The sequence below is a fragment of the Danio rerio genome, chromosome 2, assembly GCF_049306965.1.
Source record: "Danio rerio strain Tuebingen ecotype United States chromosome 2, GRCz12tu, whole genome shotgun sequence".
In the NCBI taxonomy this organism is placed as follows: Eukaryota; Metazoa; Chordata; class Actinopteri; order Cypriniformes; family Danionidae; genus Danio; species Danio rerio.
The window spans coordinates 48,505,091-48,527,606 of record NC_133177.1 but is presented as its reverse complement, the minus strand read 5'-3'; the positions used below and the strand labels follow the sequence as shown (position 1 = coordinate 48,527,606).

Here is a 22,516-nt window from a genome sequence, read left to right as displayed (position 1 = left end):
GTAGTGGTAACCTATTTAGTGGAAAGTTAAGGCATGGGTATACTTCATTTTCAACATTGCATCGATCTTGGATTGTGTCCACAAAGCTATTAAAGTGCCCCCATTATGCTATTTAAAAAGAATTTCAAAAGTCACTTAAATTATTTTCTCATAATCCACATTTAAAAATTACTGACTCATAGGGCCCTATCATACACCCCGCGCAATAAGGTGCAAGACGTGTTTGGCGCGACTTGTTGCTATTTTCAGACCAGCGCAACATAAATTTTTACGTTTGCGGCACGTTGTTAAAATAGCAAATCCATTTGCCCCACTTTGTGGACTCATGGGTGTGCTGGTCTTAAAATAGAGGTGTGTTAAGGCGCATTGTTGGCACGTTGCTATTTTGAGGAACTGAAATAGACTGTGCAATAGACCAGCTGAAAGCAAGTCTAAAGTCCAGCGCAAAAATTATTATTTTCATAAATATAGAAACCACTGCCTCAATGCCTTCTTCATCTCGGGGAAGCAGTTTTCAGTTTATTCATGACAATTTGCATTTGTATAATGTTATTATCATTAGTAGTAATATTTATTATTTGCATATTTACATTTGTTTGAATAAAAACAAGTTTAGATTTGTCCACCTGACGGGTTTTGGAGACGTATGCATCACCATATGGGGCATAAGTGTGTTTGGATATAACTCAGTTTTTTGACCACAGTTCATTATTGTTGTTAATTTGTTTGTTTGCTGGAAATTAGAACTGAATTTAGAAATAGGTTTGAAACAAATCTTTGCACTTAACAAACTAAATTAAATATGTAGGCTAATGGATGTCTTCAGTGGAGAGCGTACAACACCTTTTCCTTACTCCGTAAAAGTAAAGGAGTAAAGAGTAAAAGTAAAGCTAAGATAATGGAATGGAAAAAGAATGGAGGAGGCTTATTCTTTATCGTCACGCTGCAGATGGTCTGTTTAACTGTTTTCTCGCTAGTGAAGCATTCAGTTTTTCCACTTACAAAGTCTGCCAAGTAAATAGCAAACGCGCCATGACACGACACAACTGATTGTTAAAGGGAATGGGAGATGAGACTCTGATTGGTTTAATGCATGTTATACACAAAACATTCCCAGAACTCATTAAGAGAATAAGCTTAACACTGCTGGACCATGTGCCAGGTTGCAGAGCGAATTTTTTCGTCCTTACAATAGCAAAAGTGGTATCAGACATGCCCTTAATGCTTTTGCACCATGTGCTTTAAACTTCATGCCTAGATCTGTAAAATAGAGCCCATAGAGTCTTAAACAATTCATTTGATTAATTTAAAAGGATTGCTTACACTTTTATGTATGTGTCTGTCTTTATCTCACTTTTTTTCTCACTATTATCTCACTATTTTGTGTTGGCTTTTCATATATCTGAGAATTATGGCATAACAACATATTTGTATGTAATTACAAACAAAAAACTGCAGCTATGATGCAAGTAAGAGATTCATTTCATAGCTTTAGAGATTATAAGGTACAGGTACTGGAATAAAAGTTTTGTCTTAACATTAAAAGCTTCTCTCTGCATGACACAAGCCAGCTGCAGTGTTTGAGGGTCAAAGCAAGTGTTGTCAATAAAGACTACATACAGAATGAGTTGGTAAACCAAGAATGAGCTGGTACATTCCAGATCATGACATTTTTGCTAACCTTTTGATAACCTGTTAATTTATAGAAATATCAGATTCTATGACAAGCTATATCTGCAAAGATGAAAAACTAGATGCAACATAAAGTTAGCAAACTGAATATACATCAATGCAGGAGACACAATATTCAGCTGAAAATTCACAGAAACAAAATAATGGTATTTAGAATTCACACGTCAAACTTTTTGTGCCTCTGCTATCAGTGTTTACTGTACATCAAAAAAACAAGTCGCTCAGAAGAAGGTAGCCCATGGAGACTACAGCATTAATTTGTGCATCCTAAAACTCAAAATTTATAATGCCTCTTAGTCGCTGACATAATGTTCGGCAGGTATGTCACAAAAACTGCAATGGCAGACGGCTGCTTCTCACTCAGGGCTGTCTATGCTAATGAGGGAGACATTGTTACTAATGGGAAGAACGTTCCCCCTTTGATGACATGCTCAAACGGAGAATGTCATTTAAAGTGTTTCTGCAGACTGTTTTTATTAAGTGTGATTATAAAAATAGAATAAATTAATTTTAGGTGGCGCGGTGGCGCAGTGGGGAGTAGTAGCAAGAAGGTCACTGGTTCGAGCCTCGGCTGGGTCAGTGGGCATTTCTGTGTGGAGTTTGCATGTTCTCCGCCTGTTTTCACGTGGGTTTCCTCCGGGTGCTCCGGTTTCCCCCACAAGTCCAAAGACATGCGCTATAGGTGAATTAGGTAAGCTAAATTGTCCGTATATGTGTGTGAATGAAAGTGTATGAGTGTTTCCCAATGATGGGTTGCAGCTGGAAGGGCATCCGCTGCGTAAAACATATGCAATTGTTCTGATGCAACTGTTCTGTTCTGTGTTGTTTGGTTCTAGATTTATTGACAAATTCACCAGAACAGTAATAATTCTGAATATTTGGCTAATAATTGTCAAGTACTAATAACTCACAAACAGATGCTATTATCCACTGAATGTTTGCTCTAAAAGCAACATTGTTTCTACAGTTTTTTAAACATTACACTTACACAGTGGCTCTAAAAAACTAACTTTTTTCATTATTTATTTACACATTAATGAAAATTTGTTGTAAATATACACTACCGGTCAAAAGTTTGGTTTGAAAGTAAGATTGTTTTAAAATAAGCTTATTCTGCTCACCAAGGCTGCAATTATTTCATCAAAATACACTACAAATAGTAAAATTGTGAAATGTTATCACACTATAAAATAACTGTTCAAAAGTGGTTTATAATTTAATTTAATAATATATTCCAGTGATTTTAAAGATGGATTTTCAGCTTCACTACTACAGTCTTCAGAGTCACATAATCCTTCAGAAATCACTCTAATATTAATTATTATTATTATTATTATTATTGTTATTAATGGTAATAGTAATAGAAGCAGTAATGACTAGAGTAATCATTTCATTTGAAACTAAATACAATACGAAAGCTGTTGTTTAAAATTTTAATAAATATTTAACAATTAAAACAAATTGTTTTACATTTCATAAATGCCGCCTTGATACACAAAATAATTTTCTTTAAAAAAAAAACATGGAACAAAAAAACTGACCCCAAACTTTTAATCGGTATTGTATTTATATTGTACTGTTTGTAATGTTCCCTTCATTGGGATTCAATAACTTAATAACTGCTTCAAATTCACACGCAGGCAATATGTTTACTATAATGTAAGCTGTAGGGATCTCACCTTGTTGATCCATGTTGTCACAGCCTCTTCAGCATCATAAGGAAAGTCTTCCTCAGGAAGGAAAGGAGTGAATTTCTGGATGCAGCTTAGAACTCGCTCTACGCTGACCATTTCAACCGTGTAGGCCATCATTAACGTGTCAATCATTGCCAGGTGAGAGCTCTAAAATGACAAGAAAAAAAACATCACAAAACATCAACACCATGTTCCTTCTTGGCAATCCTCAACACAAATTGTTTTTTAAAGGGGTCTTAATTTGCAAAAGGCCTGACATGACATTGCAAACGTATTGGGATAGAGACACAAGGTCTGACCAAGTCAAAATTACGACTTAAGACCTTTTTAAGACCATGAAAAACAAAATGTCAGACTTATTTAAGGCTAAATGCTAAGGATTTTAATGGCCCAGCAAAAAAAAAAAAAAAGTACTTGCCCCATCAAAACAACAAAAAATTCTCATTCGGTATTTCTGAGCCACATATTTTAAATAATGTATCAAAACAAGCAGACCCTGGTTGTATACATAAATATTATTCAACACAACTTAAAAAAACTCTTTAAAAACGAAATGTATGGACAACATACTGTTATAATATTAGTTATAAATAGTTTTGCTAAAAGTAATTGAGAAGTATTGTTGGTAATTGGATGTGTGTTGGATCGATTGGGTGGCTTTACATCTACAAAACAAGACCTGTTTAAAACAATTTAAGACCTACAAGACAATATTTCGGTGATTTTACGACTTTTTAAAGGCCTAAAATTTAGCTTTTCAAATGTAAGACATTTTAAGGCTTTTTAAGACCCTGCAGATTCCCTGAATACAACAATGTTGATTAACCACTACAAAACATAACTTAGCAAAATGTGTGTGCTTGAACATGTGATGGTCTTTTGGTTTATCTTGAACTACCACTGTCCATACTACCAAATACGGACTGTTTTATACAGTATCTGCTTTGTCACTTTGACCAATAGAGGGCGCTATGCTACTAAAATTGAATAGCATGAGAAACTGAATGTAATATTGTACGCACATAGAGGTTCCAGGCATATCATTTGTATTTTATATAATTTTATTATATAAATCTATACATTAAAAAGGCTGGGTGTGACTATTTATGCAAAAACTTGCAAATGCAAAAATGCAAAAGCCAGATAGTGTATTAACAATCATTAACTTCAAATTCATATTGTTTTGAGAGTTTAAAAGCATCATAATGCATGAAATCTAAATTAAATTGACCTTAAGACATTTAAAAGCCAAGTGGCATCTATGTTAAAATTGTACAGTTGATATTTTCAGGCGCTGCAAAAGAGCCTTAAGCTTCAAGAGGGAAAAAATTAGCTTCTTATCAGTGCATTCAGCCTTTGGAAAGTATTTAGTTTAGCCCATCCAATCTTAAAACAGATTAATGAGATTTTAGAAAATCCCCTTACTTAAATCCTCAAAATGTCTCCAGAATTGGTGCAAAAACAACTTTAAATTCATCTTAACCTGAAGGACATTTATAAACATCTATGCAAATATAATACTTTTAGCTAAAATTGCTCAGAAGACAAAATGTTAGTTTGCTACCGTTCAACATTGTTTTAAACAAGCAAAATAATACTTGTTTAAACGCACTACAACTCTATTAAGAAAAAGTCAACATGGAACAACCACTCAGTCTCGTCTCTTTTCCTGTGGAAATGGTGGAGGAACGCCTGACCAAAACTCCATCTTGTACTCGCCTTATGTCATTCACCAATGTAAAAAACACTTAATTACAACAGCAGCAGTACATTATTACTTGTGTATTTGTAGGCTAGGCAAGTCCCACGTGACTGTGGCTTGCCATTAAAAAGGATGTTGTTTCTATTATTATTTCTAACTGCAACTTTAAACAGCATCAAGCTAAGTGGTAAAATAGTCCACAGGCGCTGACTGGCCTAAAATCTCTTGGACCAGCACTAAAGAAAGTGCAGATTTCTGATTAGTAACAAAAATCCTTAAGCCACTAAAATGAACATATAACAGTTTAATCCAAGGAGATCAGCAAGCTTAGGCTTTTCACCATGCCTAAATAACGAATTTAGGCCTGGCCAAGATTAAACCCAAACATGCTGTATAAATCAATTTCAAAAGAAACACATGTGATGCCAAGTATGTGCTTTTTTCTCCAACTGACAGTTTGCTTGATAAAAACTCAATGGGCCATAGGGACAGCTAATGATAAACAGCCAATGCTAAACTTCTGATGAAAGATTAATGTGAATTTTTAAACAATTTTATAAGGTTCCTTTTACAGAATTGATGTTGTAATGTAAGGGCACACTCATATTATGCTATCCGAACTGTGCCCAGGCCCATTTCCCGGATCTTTTGAGAAGTCTGAGTGCGCTGAAGCGGGCTCAGGTACGGTTCACTTGGCCGGCCCTGGCCCGATTAGAAGAGGTGGGCCTGAGCGCGGTTCACTTGGGTTTTGGCGCGGTACGCTTGTGTGTGAATGCAAAACGTGTCTGAACCCAAAACTGAAAGCAAAACGTGACTTTTAAGGGACTGTTTCATATGGATTTATTAATCATTCTTACTGTTCAATGAACGCAAACTGTCGTAGTTTATTAAAGATACAAACCCCTCACTGCACGACAGCTGCGCACCTTCAGCAAACCTCCTACTACCTGTAGCATGAGGACCTTATGACTGTTTATGAGGGTCAAAAGTGGCAGATCTGTTAGCCAAAATATTTCTCTGTGTGCCACCGCATCCCACACGACTAAAACAATATGAGAAATCTCCACTGTGCTGAGCGGGAGCGCTTCTCTACTGAACAGTGCATCATCGATGACGTAAGCATGCCCAGACCCGAATGTAATGTGAGTGCGGGCCGTCGGGGGAGACTGGAGGGGGGACAAGCATGCTTTGGCCCAGTTCAAGGCAACTGTACATAGTGCGAGTACGCCCTCAGTTTCGAGCTCTGCCGCGTTTTGCACTCACACACAAGTATACCGCACCAAAGACCAAGTAAACCGCACTGAATCAGTGCACTTACACTTTTCAAACGATCCAGGAAACGGGCCTGGGCACGATTCAGATAGCATAGTGTGAGTAGGCCCTTAGAAGTTTAAGCATAAAACAACAGAGGAAATGTTAGCGCCGTCAGTAGCAGCAGGCTAGCGCAGAAGCTCCATTGAAAATACTGGGGTAAAATGAATGTTCATATTTCAAAGACATGGCAGGGAAAAATGGAATTTAATGCAGTGCTTTTTTCCCGGTCTCAGACCCACTTTACATCGTATATCAATCAGGCAGTAAAGATCACAGGTTTTTTTAATGAAATCAGATCTTAAACATGGCGATTTTGTAAAGAAAAGACAGTTCACCAAAAGTGCTTTGGCTGGCTGACTTAATATTAAAAGGTTGTGTGGACTGAGAATACAAAAACAAAGCTTTTGTTATGAACACTAACAGATGACAAGCATTTTTAGCTTTACTGTCTGTCTGAGAAATACAATAACTCCAAGAAGCTTACCAAACATTATCGCCAGGGTCCAAAAACATTCCCTTTATTCCAACCAAACATTTTGCATATTAGTATGGAGTTATCACGTGCTGCTTGTGTATACTGTCATTTTGCAAAATATAGGTATATAGGTAAATAAGATGTAAGCTAGTGAAACAGATTATGCCATAGTGACTGTCAAAATGATAGGTGAAAAATGATGCTTTTATAGACAACATGGGAAAATGGGCAAGATTAGATTTTTTTCTGTTTCTTACTAACCTTTAAGTGACTAACTAATTGTGTAACAAATGGCTATCCTGAGGTAAACGCATTGCTTGACATGATTTACAAGCCATTTTATTGACATTTCATTACGTGTACTGTAAAAAAATCTGTTAATTAGCAGTTTCTGTAGTTTGTGATTCACAAGTGTTCTCTGTTTATTGTGAATTGCATTATGGGATGTTGATCTCTGCTCTGTCGATGTTTGATGCTAAAAATTCAACTTCACAGTTTAACAAAGTGACTTTTATTGACATTTTAGTTGTTTGAAATAATATATTGTATAAGGAACAATACAGAGAGAAATAAGTCTGTAAAACAACAGAAAATGTACTGGTAGTTTATTAAAAGTTTTTTTTTTTTTTTTTTTACTGTAATATACAACACCAGCCCAGACAATATATCACTTTAAACTATTAAAAATGTTCATAAAAGTAACTTTTTCTAACTTCAAGGTTACAAGTTGTTGGAAAAATGATCAAGGGCCCAAATTGCAATTCAAGAGCATCAATAAACAGGGGAAAATACAAAATATGAATCACAAAATTCAAGAAACTGATTGTTAAAGAATAATCTCTACAGTGTAGTACTTATAAGAGAGGGATCAGTTGATCGGTATTGACCAGTATTTTTTTTTTAATGGCCACAGGCTTTTGTAAATTTACTTATAACTGCTACATCAGCATCTCTTTAACAGAGCCTCCATCTATTCTGAAAAAAAAAAACTGATTCACACACACACAGAGTCAGAAAATGACAATTTTCCTTTTTTTGGTAAGCTCTGCTTAGGTAAGTCCACTGAAAGCAACTTGAATGAATGGATCCTTACAATAACGTAGCCGACTTACTGTTTCTTGTTCATATAGTACTCAACACAATGCACTGAAGTCTATTTTAGGGGTTCCAGGCATGTTTACACACATTTTTATCATCTTTTATTGTAGAAACAAGCCCAAACCTCAAACAGTGCTGATCAGAGATAGCAGAGGATTGTACGGCTCTGTCAGATTGAATCTATCTGATAAGTTTTCTCTACACTGCAGGCTGCTGCAAATCCCCGAATCACCAAACATAACTTTGCATGAATAAAACCCTAATATGAAGCATCTGCACTGTTACACACATAAGAACTTAAGAAAAGAGCCTTCAACAATTTGTCTATTATTTGAGTCCTTCAGACTTGATTGAAACCTACAGGTAAGTGTTGAAGTAGGGTTGAAACTAAACTTTGCAGGGCTGAGAACCTTCAGGAGTTTGACTCCCCTGGTAATGGTATAGATAGAGATTACAAGCAATGATAAAATGTTCATAGTGTAAATGCAAAAGGAAAAATAACGTGTTTGGGAAGCTTGTCATAATTCTAATACACAGAAAATACAAGAATTAACATGTTCTGCTGCCATGCTCAAAACTATTAGTCTTGTAATTGGTCAATGATCACAGTAACCCCATCCTCAGCCCCTGATACTGCAATGTTTTGGAGACCCTTCTCCTGGTTTAGAGCTGGTGCTTTGGTGCTGTAAAACAAATAACCTTCAGTCTACATTTAGACAACCTGCTGTCGAATGGTTTCAGCCGCTTTAGAACCGCAATGCCAGTGAAAACATGAACGTTTTGCTGCCAGTTGAGCAGGGATTGTCTGACAATTAAGTAATATTCAATCAAATGCCAGAATAACACCAGTAAGTGGGAAAAATCTGAAAGTCTTTTGTAATTTTAATTAGTGATCTTACTTTTAAATATCTCATTTAAAGAGCCCCTATTATGGGTTTTTGTAAATGACCTTCCATGCCGTGTATAACACAGCTTTAAATCTGAAAGTGCAGTTTGATTAACTATAATTATTGATTCTCAAAAAACTAAGTCGACTGAGAGTTGTTTATATGAATCATGTTGATTTCAAAACTTTAGATGCTTCATGTTGACGTAAGCCCTGTCTTTAATACGTTTTAGTTTTAAAACGGTGTTTTAGAATAAAAACAATCCACTTCCACATTTCACCTAGCGCTTCTGAACAGCTTTCTGTTCACACTATACCACTGAAAACGCACATCATGTGACCACACAAACAGTCTGGCATGTGCTGCAGTCTATGTGCACGTCTGAGCTCCAGGCAGTCAGCGGGTGCTTCGAGCACAAAACCCCAGGTGAGAGCAATGCACTTCAGAGAATTCATCAAGATTCTGGATCTAATCTCACTATATTTGTGAAACGTGATATTTAATTCATCTTGTTGTCTATATCTAAACGCATATTCCCCGAATTTGGTCTTTTGAATCTGTTGTTCTCATGTTCATATGTGTTTTGGCTGACCTCAAATATTATTTAATATATTGATTTATGTAACCATGTACACTGATTCTGCACATTTGCTTGCCTTTACATCCTATATAGTAAAAACGTATTGTGCGTTAAACTATTATAATGGCCATTATTGATTTTTAAAACTGATATTCAGCAAAAGAGAGGGTGCGTTTCATATTTTTTAATAAAAATGAAAGGAGGCAGTCATGTTATAGACTATGTTTTGTTTTAAATATGCATACAGTGAAGATGACGGTCATATAAATATGTAGCTACACAACGTCTCAACATTTTTGGTGTCTGTTAAGTTGCTAATATCAAAATAAAAATTGACAGTTTCTTATATCATATCTTCATTCTATTGTTAACATATTAAAACAACATAGCCAGAGTGATGTGAATGACATTATAAAGTACACTGTTCCCTTTGAAGATTTACTCATTCTTTCCTCACGAGTTTGTTTTCCACGTCAAACTTGCAAAGTCTGAATTTACAAGGAGAGGATGCAAGACTGAACTTTGTGAATTTAATTTTGCGAAAGGCGAATGTCAGCAGCCCTGCCTTTGCTTTCAGATGTCTCCATTTTCCCTTATCCACACTGACTTGGAGCAGCAGCATTTTAAAACCAAAATGGCCTCTTCAGTGGTTCCAAAATGCTCTGTTTCCAGGGCTCGAAAACTCCAGGGTAGTGTGGACGCAAGGTGTATTCGTTGCAAAAGTTATGCTTTTTAAAACTAAAACGTATTAATGTAAATGGGGCCATAGATTCGAAGCATTGCCATATACAAGGCGCCGGACCCAGGAAAATTCCCTTTCAAACACTAGCAGAGTATGGGGGATAGGACTGATCATGACAGATGAATGAAAGTGTTTAACTTTTCATGCATATCAGCCTGTTGTAGGAGACTGTCTAAACCAAAACTCTAACCTTTTATAATGCATAATAGGGGCTGTTTAAGTTGTTTATATCATGCTTCAAAATATATGTAACTCATTAAATGTTTAAAATGAAAAAACGTAAACTTTGTGCTGAAAACAGAGCGCCGTCATCAGAGTCTGAGAGCAGCAGGTCTGAAACTGCTTCTGAGAGCTCAGGTATCTCTCACTGAAAAACAACGTGCTGATATGTGTGCTGCCACATTCAGAGGGGTCATGCTTCGCTCTGCAAACACACTTTTCTTCTCTTTCTCTGTCTGCACAAAGACCCGTTGTGTTTGTCCTCTATCCTACTAACAAAGCAACTAAAGGGTGAAGCAATGCAGCCAGAGAAGGTGAAGACGAGCATGGGAAAGAATGAAAAAGAGTACTTTCATCCTGTTCACCTGCCTTTTTATCTTGCCTTTTAACTTCATTTACAATAAAATAGCATGTACACACTATACAAACTCACACAAATGAACATACATTCATACAAACTTTAAGCAGTATCCAGGGCATGATATTAAAAATGGATACATTTATTGGCGTTTGCAGGCTAAATTCATTACAAATTCAATGGGTAACCTATTTAAGTCTGGACGCTATCATTTGATTTACAAGCAAACTGTAAGTGGGTCAAACTGTAACACTCGTATGCTGCTTTTTAAAAGGGACCTATTATGCAAAAATCACTTTTATAAAGGATTTAAAAATGGTTGTGGCAACACTATGTGAATATAGCCAGCCTCTAATGGTAAAAATAAATAGTTTATATTTTTTATAATTACACTTTGGAAAAAATAGACTGTAGAAACAGTTTGGTTGATATGTGTGATCGGAGGGGGAAAGTCCTGCCCATTAGTGACAATCTCTCCCTCATTAGCAAAGACAGCCCTGAGTGAGAAGCAGCCGTCTGCCATTGGAGTTTGAATCTGCTGCTATGCTGACACATAGGCATTTAAAGCTCCACCCTCTTTTGAAAAGAGGGCTGGGAGCCTCAATCTCATTTGAATTTAAAGCGACAGTCACCAAAATGGCACAATTAGGATGAAAGGCTAAAAGAGGCAGTTTCAAAGAGTTATGAAAAAATTGTCTGGTATTTTGAGCCAAAACTTATCAGGCTAATCATATTAACCTTTATTTAACCTTCATTTTTCCAGAACAGTGCAGGCCTAACATGGTTCATGGTTGCTAAGCCACGATTGGTCTGTGGCAGTTTTCGATTGTGGTTTAGCAAAGGGTAAATTATAATTACTAATGCACCCTAGAAATATTGCACATTTACTCAATATTGCATCTGCTACTATAAATTTAAAAGCAATTTAAATCTGGTTGGGTTTCTTTAGTATTTTTACATTTACAAAAAAAAGTTTTACAAGTGATTCCAACCATATATCCTTTTTCAGTAATGTTATAATTAGAGCTGCACAATTAATCGTTAAAAGATCGCGATCTCGATTCGACCCCCTAGACGATCTTAATCCAGCATTTTTACTATTCTGCCAATCATATTTTCAAGTTCAGGAGAGAAGAAAAGGCGATTGCACGAGTCTTTTTATTGTTTTACACACGTTGCTCAGTGACATTGACACCTCCAAATGATGTTGAATAAGTCACATACTGTATTTATAAGGTATAACTCACCTAAAAATTTTATTTTTGTTTTAATATAATGATGTTACCTGCATATGTTGCGAGTAACAGGTAATCTAAGTTGTAAATAATATTCAGTTTGTGGCACAGAGTGATCGTTTGGGAGCCGCGTGCGAAGCATGAACAAGTACTTAGCAGTCAAAACGAAACCGAAGTGTGCACTTCATTTAAATGATCATATCGCATTTTAGAGTTATGATAACGACATTTGATATGTTTTTTCTTTCATAGCGAACACACAGTTGTGCATGAAAATAAATGTTTACAATGTCAGTATAACTACTCTAGCCTATATATTGTTGAATATAATCTGATAATGGCAAATGTCTGATTTTACCAGTGAATTAAATTTTCTAATATGACAGATTGCAAGCATATATCTCAAACATAATAATTCAACATCCGCATTATTATAAGAATAGATTAATATAGAATAGAATTATTTATAGAAACCAGTAGAACTAATATTATTATCGAGGTTGTGCCATATGTTTGTTTTCACCATACCTTTATTTTACATCTACAGAATCGTGAGAAAATCGTGATCTTTATTTTAAGCAAAAAAAAAAAAAAAATTGCGCTTTTCATTTTAGCCAGAATCTTGCAGCTCTAGTTATAATTATCAACAGCTTTTAAAATTGTATATCTATTGTTACGGCAATCTTAAATGGCACTTAATATCTTCAGCAATCCACACTTTTGGGATCTAACTTGTTGCATCTCATTTACATAATTATGACAAAATTTATAATGCAACATTTTAAACTAAACTAGAAAAGAATGTAAAATGGCAGAATTTTCAGTAGTAGATTCAGACCTCACAGAGGATATGCAGTTTAGCACATTACCTTCAGTGCATCACCTACCACAGTCAACACTTTTCTCCCCAAATATGCTGAATACAGAGAAATTTTCACAGCAGTGCAGACCCTCCCCTCCAATTGAGTCACACACACACACACCTCGACTCACTGCCGCAGTGCTAATCGCCATGCCAACACACACACCCACCACCCATGTGCACATACAAAATCAAACCGAGACAAAAGACTAACCTGTGATTTTGGAAATAACAGATCGATCTGTGAATGAGATTTACAGACTGGGAGACAAACAAAGGTCACAACCTTCCCCTGAACCTCATGTCACATGTGCACATCTTATCCAAAACCACCCTGCCAATCATAAACACACACACAAACTGTGTTGTCGAAGCAAAGACAAATCTGATAGCACAAGGATTTGTGTTTGTATTTTAGAGCTTACTGTACTAGAGTGACTCTGCAACTATGAAAGTGTGACTCTGTGTGTGAAACAGATGTCTAGACTGAGCAGCACTGTGATGTCGTAGAGGTTAAAGCACCTAAAGTGAGCACTGAAACGATACTGACTGTTACTGCAGAGACAGAGACATGGAGAGAGAGAGAGAGAGAGAGAGAGAGAGAGTAAGTACTGCAATGCAGGCATCAGCAGTACCTAATATGGCAGCGTCCAGTTCTCCGCCTCATTCACTATACACTTCACACCTTACTACACCCTTGAATGAAGTGCACATCGTAACTAACACCAAGCAGCCATAAACAACAGAGAGCGTGTTGTTTTATTAGTCCACTACCAGCAGATTTATGTTCTCACTGTATTGACTTGTAGTCAGAGCAAGAAAAACCTGTAAAAAGTACGGCCACACCAAAAAATAATTACCTCATTTAAGGCCTTTTCATGCGTGAAAATCATTTTAAAAGCCTTACTCATAAATCAGAACGAATTAGCTGATTAGCTTTACATTCTGCTTGACACTAATAGACCCTTTTTTAATTAGCAAACATTATGACCTTTTTTTGTGGGCGGAGCATAGCTGGAGGCTGAAGGACGTCATTGATCACTTTAATGAACAGCAGTTATCAATTTTTGACTGTTGGATAAAGGGAGATGAGAAGTTTTCTTTTTTCAGTCAGCCACCAGTTAGCTAGCATATATGCTAAAAAGTTAGCATTACATGAGAAATCAACTAACTTTGTTTCAATTTATTTCAATTCATTTTTATTTATATAGCGCTTTTATAATGTAGATTGTGTCAAAGCAGCTTAACATAGAAGATATAGCAAACTGAAACAGTATTAGTCCAGTTTTCAGAGTTGAAGTTCAGTTTAGCTCAGTTCTGTGTGGTTTACTTCTCACTGCTGAAAGTCCAAACACTGAAGGGCAAATCCATCGATGTGCAGCTCCACAAGTCCCAAAACCATGCAAGCCAGTGGCAACATTACATTACTAACCTTACTTTCCTTACTACCTCTGTCATGGTATTGTTTTTGGCTGACAATGGCTAAAGAAAAGCGATAAAACGTCATATTAAAGATTGTACACTACCTGATAAAAGTTTTGTCGCTTAACGAATTTTTACAAACAACAAATAATAACTGGACTTCTAGTTGATCATTTGGTATCAGAAGTGGCTTATTTAAAAGGCAAAGGCCTCTAAATCATGCTTATTTTACCAAAATAAAAATATGATCATGCCTTGATTTTTAATTATTTAATCAGGACAGTAAGGTCTGAGACAAAAGTCTTGTCACTTAACAGAAATTATGTACAGTTTAGAAGAGGGGTGGGCAAACTCGGTCATGGAGGGCTGGTGTCCTGCACAGTTTAGCTCCAACTCTAATCACACACACCTGCTTATAGATTTCTAGTGATCTTAAAGACACTGATTACCATGTTCAGGTGTGTTTGATTAATGTTGCAGCTAAACTATGCAGGACACCTGCCCTCCAGGACCGAGTTTGCCCACCCCTGGTATAGAATATAAAGTCATGGTGCAGTGGATAAATAATTAATATTGTCTATTACTCCCATGAGCTTGGAGGACTGCATCCATACATCTCTGCAATGACTCAAATAACTTATTAATAAAGTCATCTGGAATGGCAAAGAAAGCGTTCTTGCAGGACTCCCAGAGTTCATCAAGATTCTTTGGATTCATCTTCAATGCCTCCTCCTTCATCTTACCCCAGACATGCTCAATAATGTTCATTTTTTTAACATGTAATTGTAAATTCTGGCCAAACTGTGCAGCCCTACTGTACAAGCACAACATGAATTATTTGACCCTATCATGCAGCACTATTACCAATATGCAGTCCATTTCTGATCACCACACATTATTATGAAGGCACTTTAGTATTTTAGTCTGTAGTATTTACTGGTTCACATCACAATCAAAATAAACCCTTACACTCTAAATCTGAAGACTGGATGAAACCATTTGATTTACAAGCAAACTGTAAGTGGGTCAAACTGTAACACTCATATGCTGCTATTTAAAGAGGACCTATTATGCAAAAATGATTTTTATACAACAGTGTGTGAATATAGCCAGCTTCTAATAGTGGAAATTAATTGATTATATTTTTCACACTTTATAAAAACACTGACATACTGTTGAAGTCAGAATTATTAGGCCCCCCCCCCTTGATTTTTTTGCTTTTTTAAAACATTTGCCAAATTATGTTTAACAGAGCAAGCAAAAATTTTCACAGTATTTATGATAATATTTTTTCTTCTGGAGAAAGTCTTATTTGTTTTATTTCGGCTAGAATAAAAGCAGTTTTGATTTTTTTTTTTTTTAATTAAGGTCAAAATTATTAGCCCCTTTAAGCTATATTTTCCGATAGTCTACAGAACAAACCATCGTTATACAATAACTTGCCTAATTACCCTAACCTGCCTAGTTAACCTAATTAACCTAGTTAAGCCTTTAAATGTCACTTTAAGCTGTATAGAAGTGTCTTGAAAAATATCTAGTCAAATATTATTTACTCTCATCATGGCAAAGATAAAATAAATCAGTTATTAGAAACGAGTTATTAAAATTATCATGTTTAGAAATATGTTGACAAAATCTTCTCTCCTTTAAACAGAAATTGGGTAAAAAAATAAACAGGAGGGCTAATAATCCAGACTTCAACTGTATATAAGATAAACATGACTAGTATAAGATGTAAAAGACTTGCCATCTGTATAGGGGTCTTGCAGAGGTCTCTCTCAGTCACGAGTCTCTCCTGGTCAGTGACATACAGGGCTTTCTGAGCGAGGGCCTGGATGACGGCGTTATGACCCAAAAGAGGTTTAGCTGCGTCGCTCCTGAGAATCAGACTCCCCGCACGACAATACAACTCAGCAGAAAGAAGCAGAGACACAACAGGAGGCTTCACATGCTCCTGATCATACTGGTCCCGGTAAAAAGGGTCCTCCAACTCCACTGGCACACAGTCTAAAGAGAGAAAGCGAGAGCGATCAAAATCAATTCAACAATGCAATAATGATTGTTTCAAAGCAGCTTTACAAAAGGAGCACATTTTTGCACAACAATCAAATTCAGAAAAGTTAAGGTTATTAGTTACCATAACCTTGTTAGTTACTTTAACTAATTAACTAGTAACTAATAGCTTTTAACAGTTAAAGCTATAATATATAAACGTAGTACAATAGATTATTGACAACCTTAACACATATTAAATCTAACACCCCCCAAAAAAACTTTGATTTCAGGGAGACTTTAAACATGTAGTTGATTCCTAAATAAAAATTCATTCTCAGTTCTTTACAAATCCACAAGAAATTTGTTTTTGGACAACAAATGAATATATTCCAATCAAATGTAAGACAATTCTCTCCCTCCACTGAAAGACTAATCCTTCAAAACTCTGATGCTCCAAAATGTTCATAAATTGATAAAAAAAAAAAAGAAACTTAAGATTTAAGCAGCTTAATCCAAGTTTTTGGATGAGATAACATTATGTATGATTTAATTTAGAGTTTGTTTAGACATGACTATCAATCCAATAAAAATGTTTACAGCATTCAAAACACGCATGAGGTTCAAATGAGGTTTATTCTTGCATCTCAAACCATTGTGGTTTGTTCTTGTGAGTCAAGCAGAAGTGTCTAAAACAGGGATGACCAAACTTGTTCCTGGAGGTCTGGTGTCCTGCATATTTTAGCTCCAACCCTAATCAAACACACCTGAACAAGCTAATCAAGGTCTTAATAGGTATACTTGAAACACCCAGGCAGGTTTGTTGAGGCAAGTTGGAGCTAAACCCTGCAGGGCACCAGACCTCCAGGAACAAGATTGGTGACCCCTGTTCTAAAACTAATATTTAAGTAAAAATAAGATGATTAGATTAGATCTTTATATGAATAAGATCTTTTGTAAACCAAGCCTTCATTTATTTAATCCAAAGAACAGCAAGAATAACCCTGAAACATTGTGAAATATTTTTACTATTTTAAATAACTGTTTTGTATTTGAATATATCTGTAAAATATATATCTGTTATTAGTTTTTACTTAAACATAAAACAATTAAGTTGTCCCCCAAAACAATGCAAGAAATGTGTTGTTTAAGCTCATTTTAAATAAGTAGTTTCAAGAGTTCACACTTAGCTGATGATTGATAATAAAGCGTATTTGGCATGCTGTCCCTGGAGACAGCCCAGAGCTCAGAATATCCTTGAGCCCGGAGCTCCCTCCCGCTTGAAGGGCGAGAGGAGAGTTTGAGCTCAGGTAGGTCTTGAGAACTTCCCAGCTTGTGAACGTGCTGAGATATATCTGACTAAGAGTGGCTTTAAGATGCTATTTTGAAGTAGTTAATTTACTTATAGTTTATGTATTTGGAGAGTGGGAGGAAATCTGGAAAAACCCTTCAAACTCTTCACAGAAATGCCGACCGGCTCGGAGACGAGCTAAACCAGCTGTGTTTTTGCTGTGAGGCAAAAGTGCAAACCACTGGGCTGCCGTGCCACCCTATCAAAAAAGGGAATTAGTAGGGGTGGAAGGGGGGATTCTCAAAGATTAAGATGCCTGGAGTGGAAAGCTCTGATAATTTATAGTGTGTCAGTATTCGATTAATTGGTGAATTATACAATGATGATTTGTAGAATTTTTACTTTGGGGTGAAAAACCCTTCAATGTGCTTTTAAATCTGCTTCAGGATCAATGCTTGGTCAAACGGACTGACCTGAGGTCAACAAGTGTCACCTGAAAAAAGAGGCACACTGTTTTCAGACTAATCCCATTATGGATCTCGCTTAATCTGATTTACTGAAGCCCTTTAGAATAGCACCAAAGACTCACATACACACACAAACAGAGAGACAGGTACAGGCATGCATTAACTGAGTCACACACACACACAGACTGCAATCACGGAGATGCAAACAAACCCAATTACACACACATAAACGCTCAGGTGCAGGCCTGCAAATACTGAGTCATAAGCGATTGCCTACAAACACAAAGCAGCGGTGATGCACGCGAACAGAAAATAACAGCATGAGGATGACAACATCTGCAAACAGACTGACAATTCAGCTCTGTTTAAAACGCTAGAGTCTGACTCCAAATGTCTGAGGCTTGAAGGCCAAGGAAATTCCTGGCATCCCATAATGCCTCAGTGTGAGTCAGACTACAGGCGATACGGATTCCTCTTCTTCCCGGGTCATTTCCTTTCAGTTTGTCTTTGTGTGTGTGCGCGCATGTTCATTTTCTTTTTCAGCCGCAGGAAACGTGTTTTAAACGTGAAGAAAAGTGACTCCCTCAAAAAACAACACTGCAAGAGATTTTTTTTATTACAAACTAAAAAATTGTATACATATTTTAATGCGAGGTAAAATAAATAAAAATATAAAATAAAATGTTAAACAATAAAATGTATAACAATTTAAGTGTTCAATTAAAAAATATATATACACTCACCTGCCACTTTATTGGGTATACATGTCCAACTGCTCGTTAATGCAAATTTCTAATTAGCCAATCACATGGCAGCAACTCAATACATTAAAGCTGGGATCACACTAGAGTTTGAGCATGTGAAATTCTGTCGTGCGGTGCTGCAAAAAGGGGCGGGATTAAACAAGCTTATTAGACATTTTTAAAAGCGAGCGACTGCTCCATGTTTTAAATTTCGGTCCAGAGAGGTCATGTTTTGATACTCGATTGGTCTCACACAGTCAAGTGATGCGAATTCGCAACTTGCGAAACTTGACGTATGACCCTGTGTTTCCGATCTGAAGCATTCGCATGCATATGATTGGAAGTCTATGGGAGAAAAAGCCCAGTGTGACCGCAGTTTTAATCATGTGGACATGGTCAAGACGATCTTCTGCATTTCAAACCGAGCATCAGAATGGGGAAGAAAGGTGATTTAAGTGACTTTGAATCTGGCATAGTTGTTGATGCCAGATGGGCTGGTCTGAATATTTCAGAAACTGCTGATCTACTGGAATTTTCATGCACAACCATCACAACCAACGCACCACCAAAATTGGACAAAAAAGATTGGAAAAATGTTGCCTGGTCTGATGAGTCTCGATATCTGCTGCGACATTTGAATGGTAGGGTCAGAATTTGGCATCAACAACATGAAAGCATGAATCCAGCCTGCATTGTATCAATGGTTCAGGCTGCTTTTGGTGATGTAATGGTGTGGGGGATATATTTCATCATGGTAAATGCATGACTGAGAGCCGTTTTTATGGCGAGTTTGTTTGTGCATCCTTATTCTTTTTTATTTCAAAGAGCGCAACATTTCTCAGAGTTCTTCCTGACTCACTGCTATGTTGTTTGGCGGGGGAACAACAGGAACCCAGAGGGGACTGTAATGTGTAAGAGTGAAAACCGATTTTCATTCAAACAAATCGATGTAAATTTCACATTTGAGTTATTCGATAAAATCTATTTATCGCCATACCAACCACTCTATCCATCCATCCCTCAAAACTTTGTAAAATGTGTCTTCCATTCCTTTATATAAGCACGGAAATGGATGGTCTATATATGTATTTTCAACATTTAGAGAGACATGAGTAATTACTTGAACACATTCTCCCAAACATTTATGAAAATCTGCTTCGTCAATGGAAACCCTTTTCCTAGTTCAGAGCCAAAAGCTTAAAACACACACACACACACACACACACACACACACACACACACACACACACACACACACACACACACACCTTCTTTTCAAGCTCAGAGTTTTTCCTGAACATGCTCATAAAGTTCCGCCTGCTTATGGAAAGGTTTTTTTCCCTTCATTTCATCCCAGCCAGACTGCAGGACAGAGGCAGGAAGCGGCTCTCGAAGGCACCACAAACACCGGGAGGAAGTGAGGGGTCAGAGCCAGAAAAGCCTGAGGCAGCAACTCACAAAAGCCCTGCAAAAGTTCACCTCGGTGCTTTTGTGAGTTTAAATGTTACTGTAAGTAAACACATCTCAGTTCCTTTGTCATATTCTCATTATAAGGTCAATTATCAAGATCTTTACTGCAGATTACACACTGGATAATCTGCAGGGATTTCTGAGATGTTCTTGGCATGTGCTTATAATAATCATTCCAAACATACTTTACTGACGTGTTCTATGTTGCTTGTAACTTGTACTTTGTACAAACCTTTTCTTGCTTAAAACAACACACTAAAATGGTCCATATGTTGTGTGTGCAATATATTCCAAGCTACAGTTTCAGAAAATATTCACAAAAATGCTGGGTTCCACACAATCCCTTCATGTCACCCGAATGCAAATTTATTAGGCTAACTTAACGGTTCTTACAATTTTATGTTGATTGAGCATTAGCTTTACGCTTTTACACTGTAAAAAATGATTAGTTACTTAAAGGAGTGGTCCAGAGAGTATTTTTAAGACTTGGTTGTATTTATGGGGTGCAAATCAATGTGTGCTCATGCTTTATTTGTAGAAAAACAAGTTATTTTTTCTTTGATTATATACAGCTACTTGGCTAACATGAAAACGGCTGTCATATTTCCTAGTTCCTCTAAAACCCGCCCTCAAGAGGCTCTGATTAGTCAGCTAACATAATGTGCTATGACTTTCAGATCAGCTTCACATCACCAAGAAACGGGTGTCTGTTATAACTTATAACTGTTATAAGCGGTGTGACTGTGTGTAGCATGAAGGGTTTATGACAAACTTTGCTTGCTGTATGCTTTGCCAAGCTAACTCTGTAAAAGCCAATGTCTGCCTTTGCATTTAACTTTGAGCATATTACATTTAGAGATATTGTTTATGTTCACACAGCTACATTACACATCAACTAAAGTTTAAAAAATGATGTTGTAGAGGACCACCCCTTTAAAGCAAGTAAACCAATTGCCTTAAAAGCAACAAGTTGACTTAATTTTTACAATTAATTAATTGTACTCACTTTTTTTAAGTCAACTATTCCATTTTTTACAGTGTCAGACAATTTTAGCATGTCTGTTTTTAAATAATTACTGTAATTGACACAAAATTACATATTTGGTGCTTCATTAAGTCTATAAAATCTACACTTACGGCCTGTATTGAATTTAGAAGTCTGAAAGAGCAGATTTATTTTAGTTATTGTCATTTTGCTAGATACAGAAAAGCTGGAAAAAAACAAACATAATAAAGGTGTATTGGAAAAAAGTGATTAGTTTACTCTTATTTTTTTAAATGAGTACAGCATAATTATAAAAATTAAGTCAACTTAACAGTTCTAACTTGCAATGGGTTTACTTACTTTATTTTTGCAAAGTCAAGTTGTTGCTTTTAAGGCAATTGGTTTATTCGCTTTAAGTTTCTAATCACTTTTTACAGTGTAGCAGGTTTGGCATGCTGTGCTGGGAGAGAACCCTGAGCTCGGAGATAATTGAGCCCAGGGCTCCCGCCTGGTCAATGTAAAGGTTAGTTTATACTTCTGCATTAAGTGATCAGCGTGACTCATGGCACCTGCTTTGCACGTATTCGTGCATTTTTACTTCTGAGTGATGTTTGTGTTGCTCTGCAATAACACTCCCTAAACGCTCAGTAAGTTATTATGTTCCTTTGTGTCGAGTTTCTTCATGGGTGTTGTGTTTATTCTGAACACTACCTTAATGTGCAAGTAGCTAAAACTCACACATTCACAAGAGGGAAACAACTTTAATCATAAGGTAAACACAAAACAAAAAGTTTCCTTCTGGAGCTTCGTCATGGGACTCGACACTTGTAAACACTCGCTACATCTGGCTCATGGCTCTCAGCCCTGCCCACACTCGTCACTGCTACCAAGCCGAACAATCACAGAGCTTGCACTACGCATCGTTGAGAGGTGCACGTCAGTGTTGGTGTCACCCACATGCTTTTCTCGAAACTAGTTTGTAAAAATTTGCTTACTGTAAATATGTAGTTTAAACGAGCAGCAAAAATATACTAAAGAAATACAACTAAAAACAGTTTACCTGAAAAACCATTATTCAGATTCAGCAAGTGAATCAGAACAACCTGAATCCAGACAACACCATCTGTCACCGACTCGGTCCCAGTCATTCCCCTCGCTGGCCAGCAGAGGTCACCATCACCGGACATCTAAACATTACATCATGCTCATACACTGATTGCTACACACACCTGCAGCTCATCCCACTGATGATCCACGCACACACATATAAGCAGCTCACACACTCACT

General features: G+C 36.7%; 1 protein-coding gene across 8 annotated transcripts in view; it reads right to left on the bottom strand.

Moving 5' to 3' along the window:
- The window catches only part of camsap2b (calmodulin regulated spectrin-associated protein family, member 2b), an 84,320-nt gene that overhangs the window by 50,795 nt on the left and 11,009 nt on the right, over positions 1 to 22,516 (bottom strand). For all 8 annotated transcript variants that reach the window (XM_073929893.1, XM_073929897.1, XM_073929901.1 and 5 more), the window contains exons 2-3: positions 16,028 to 16,287; positions 3,372 to 3,533 (exon numbers count right to left, since the gene is read on the bottom strand). In XM_073929893.1, coding sequence (XP_073785994.1) covers positions 3,372 to 3,533; positions 16,028 to 16,287 — 422 coding nt within the window. The remainder of the gene's footprint in view (positions 1 to 3,371; positions 3,534 to 16,027; positions 16,288 to 22,516) is intronic.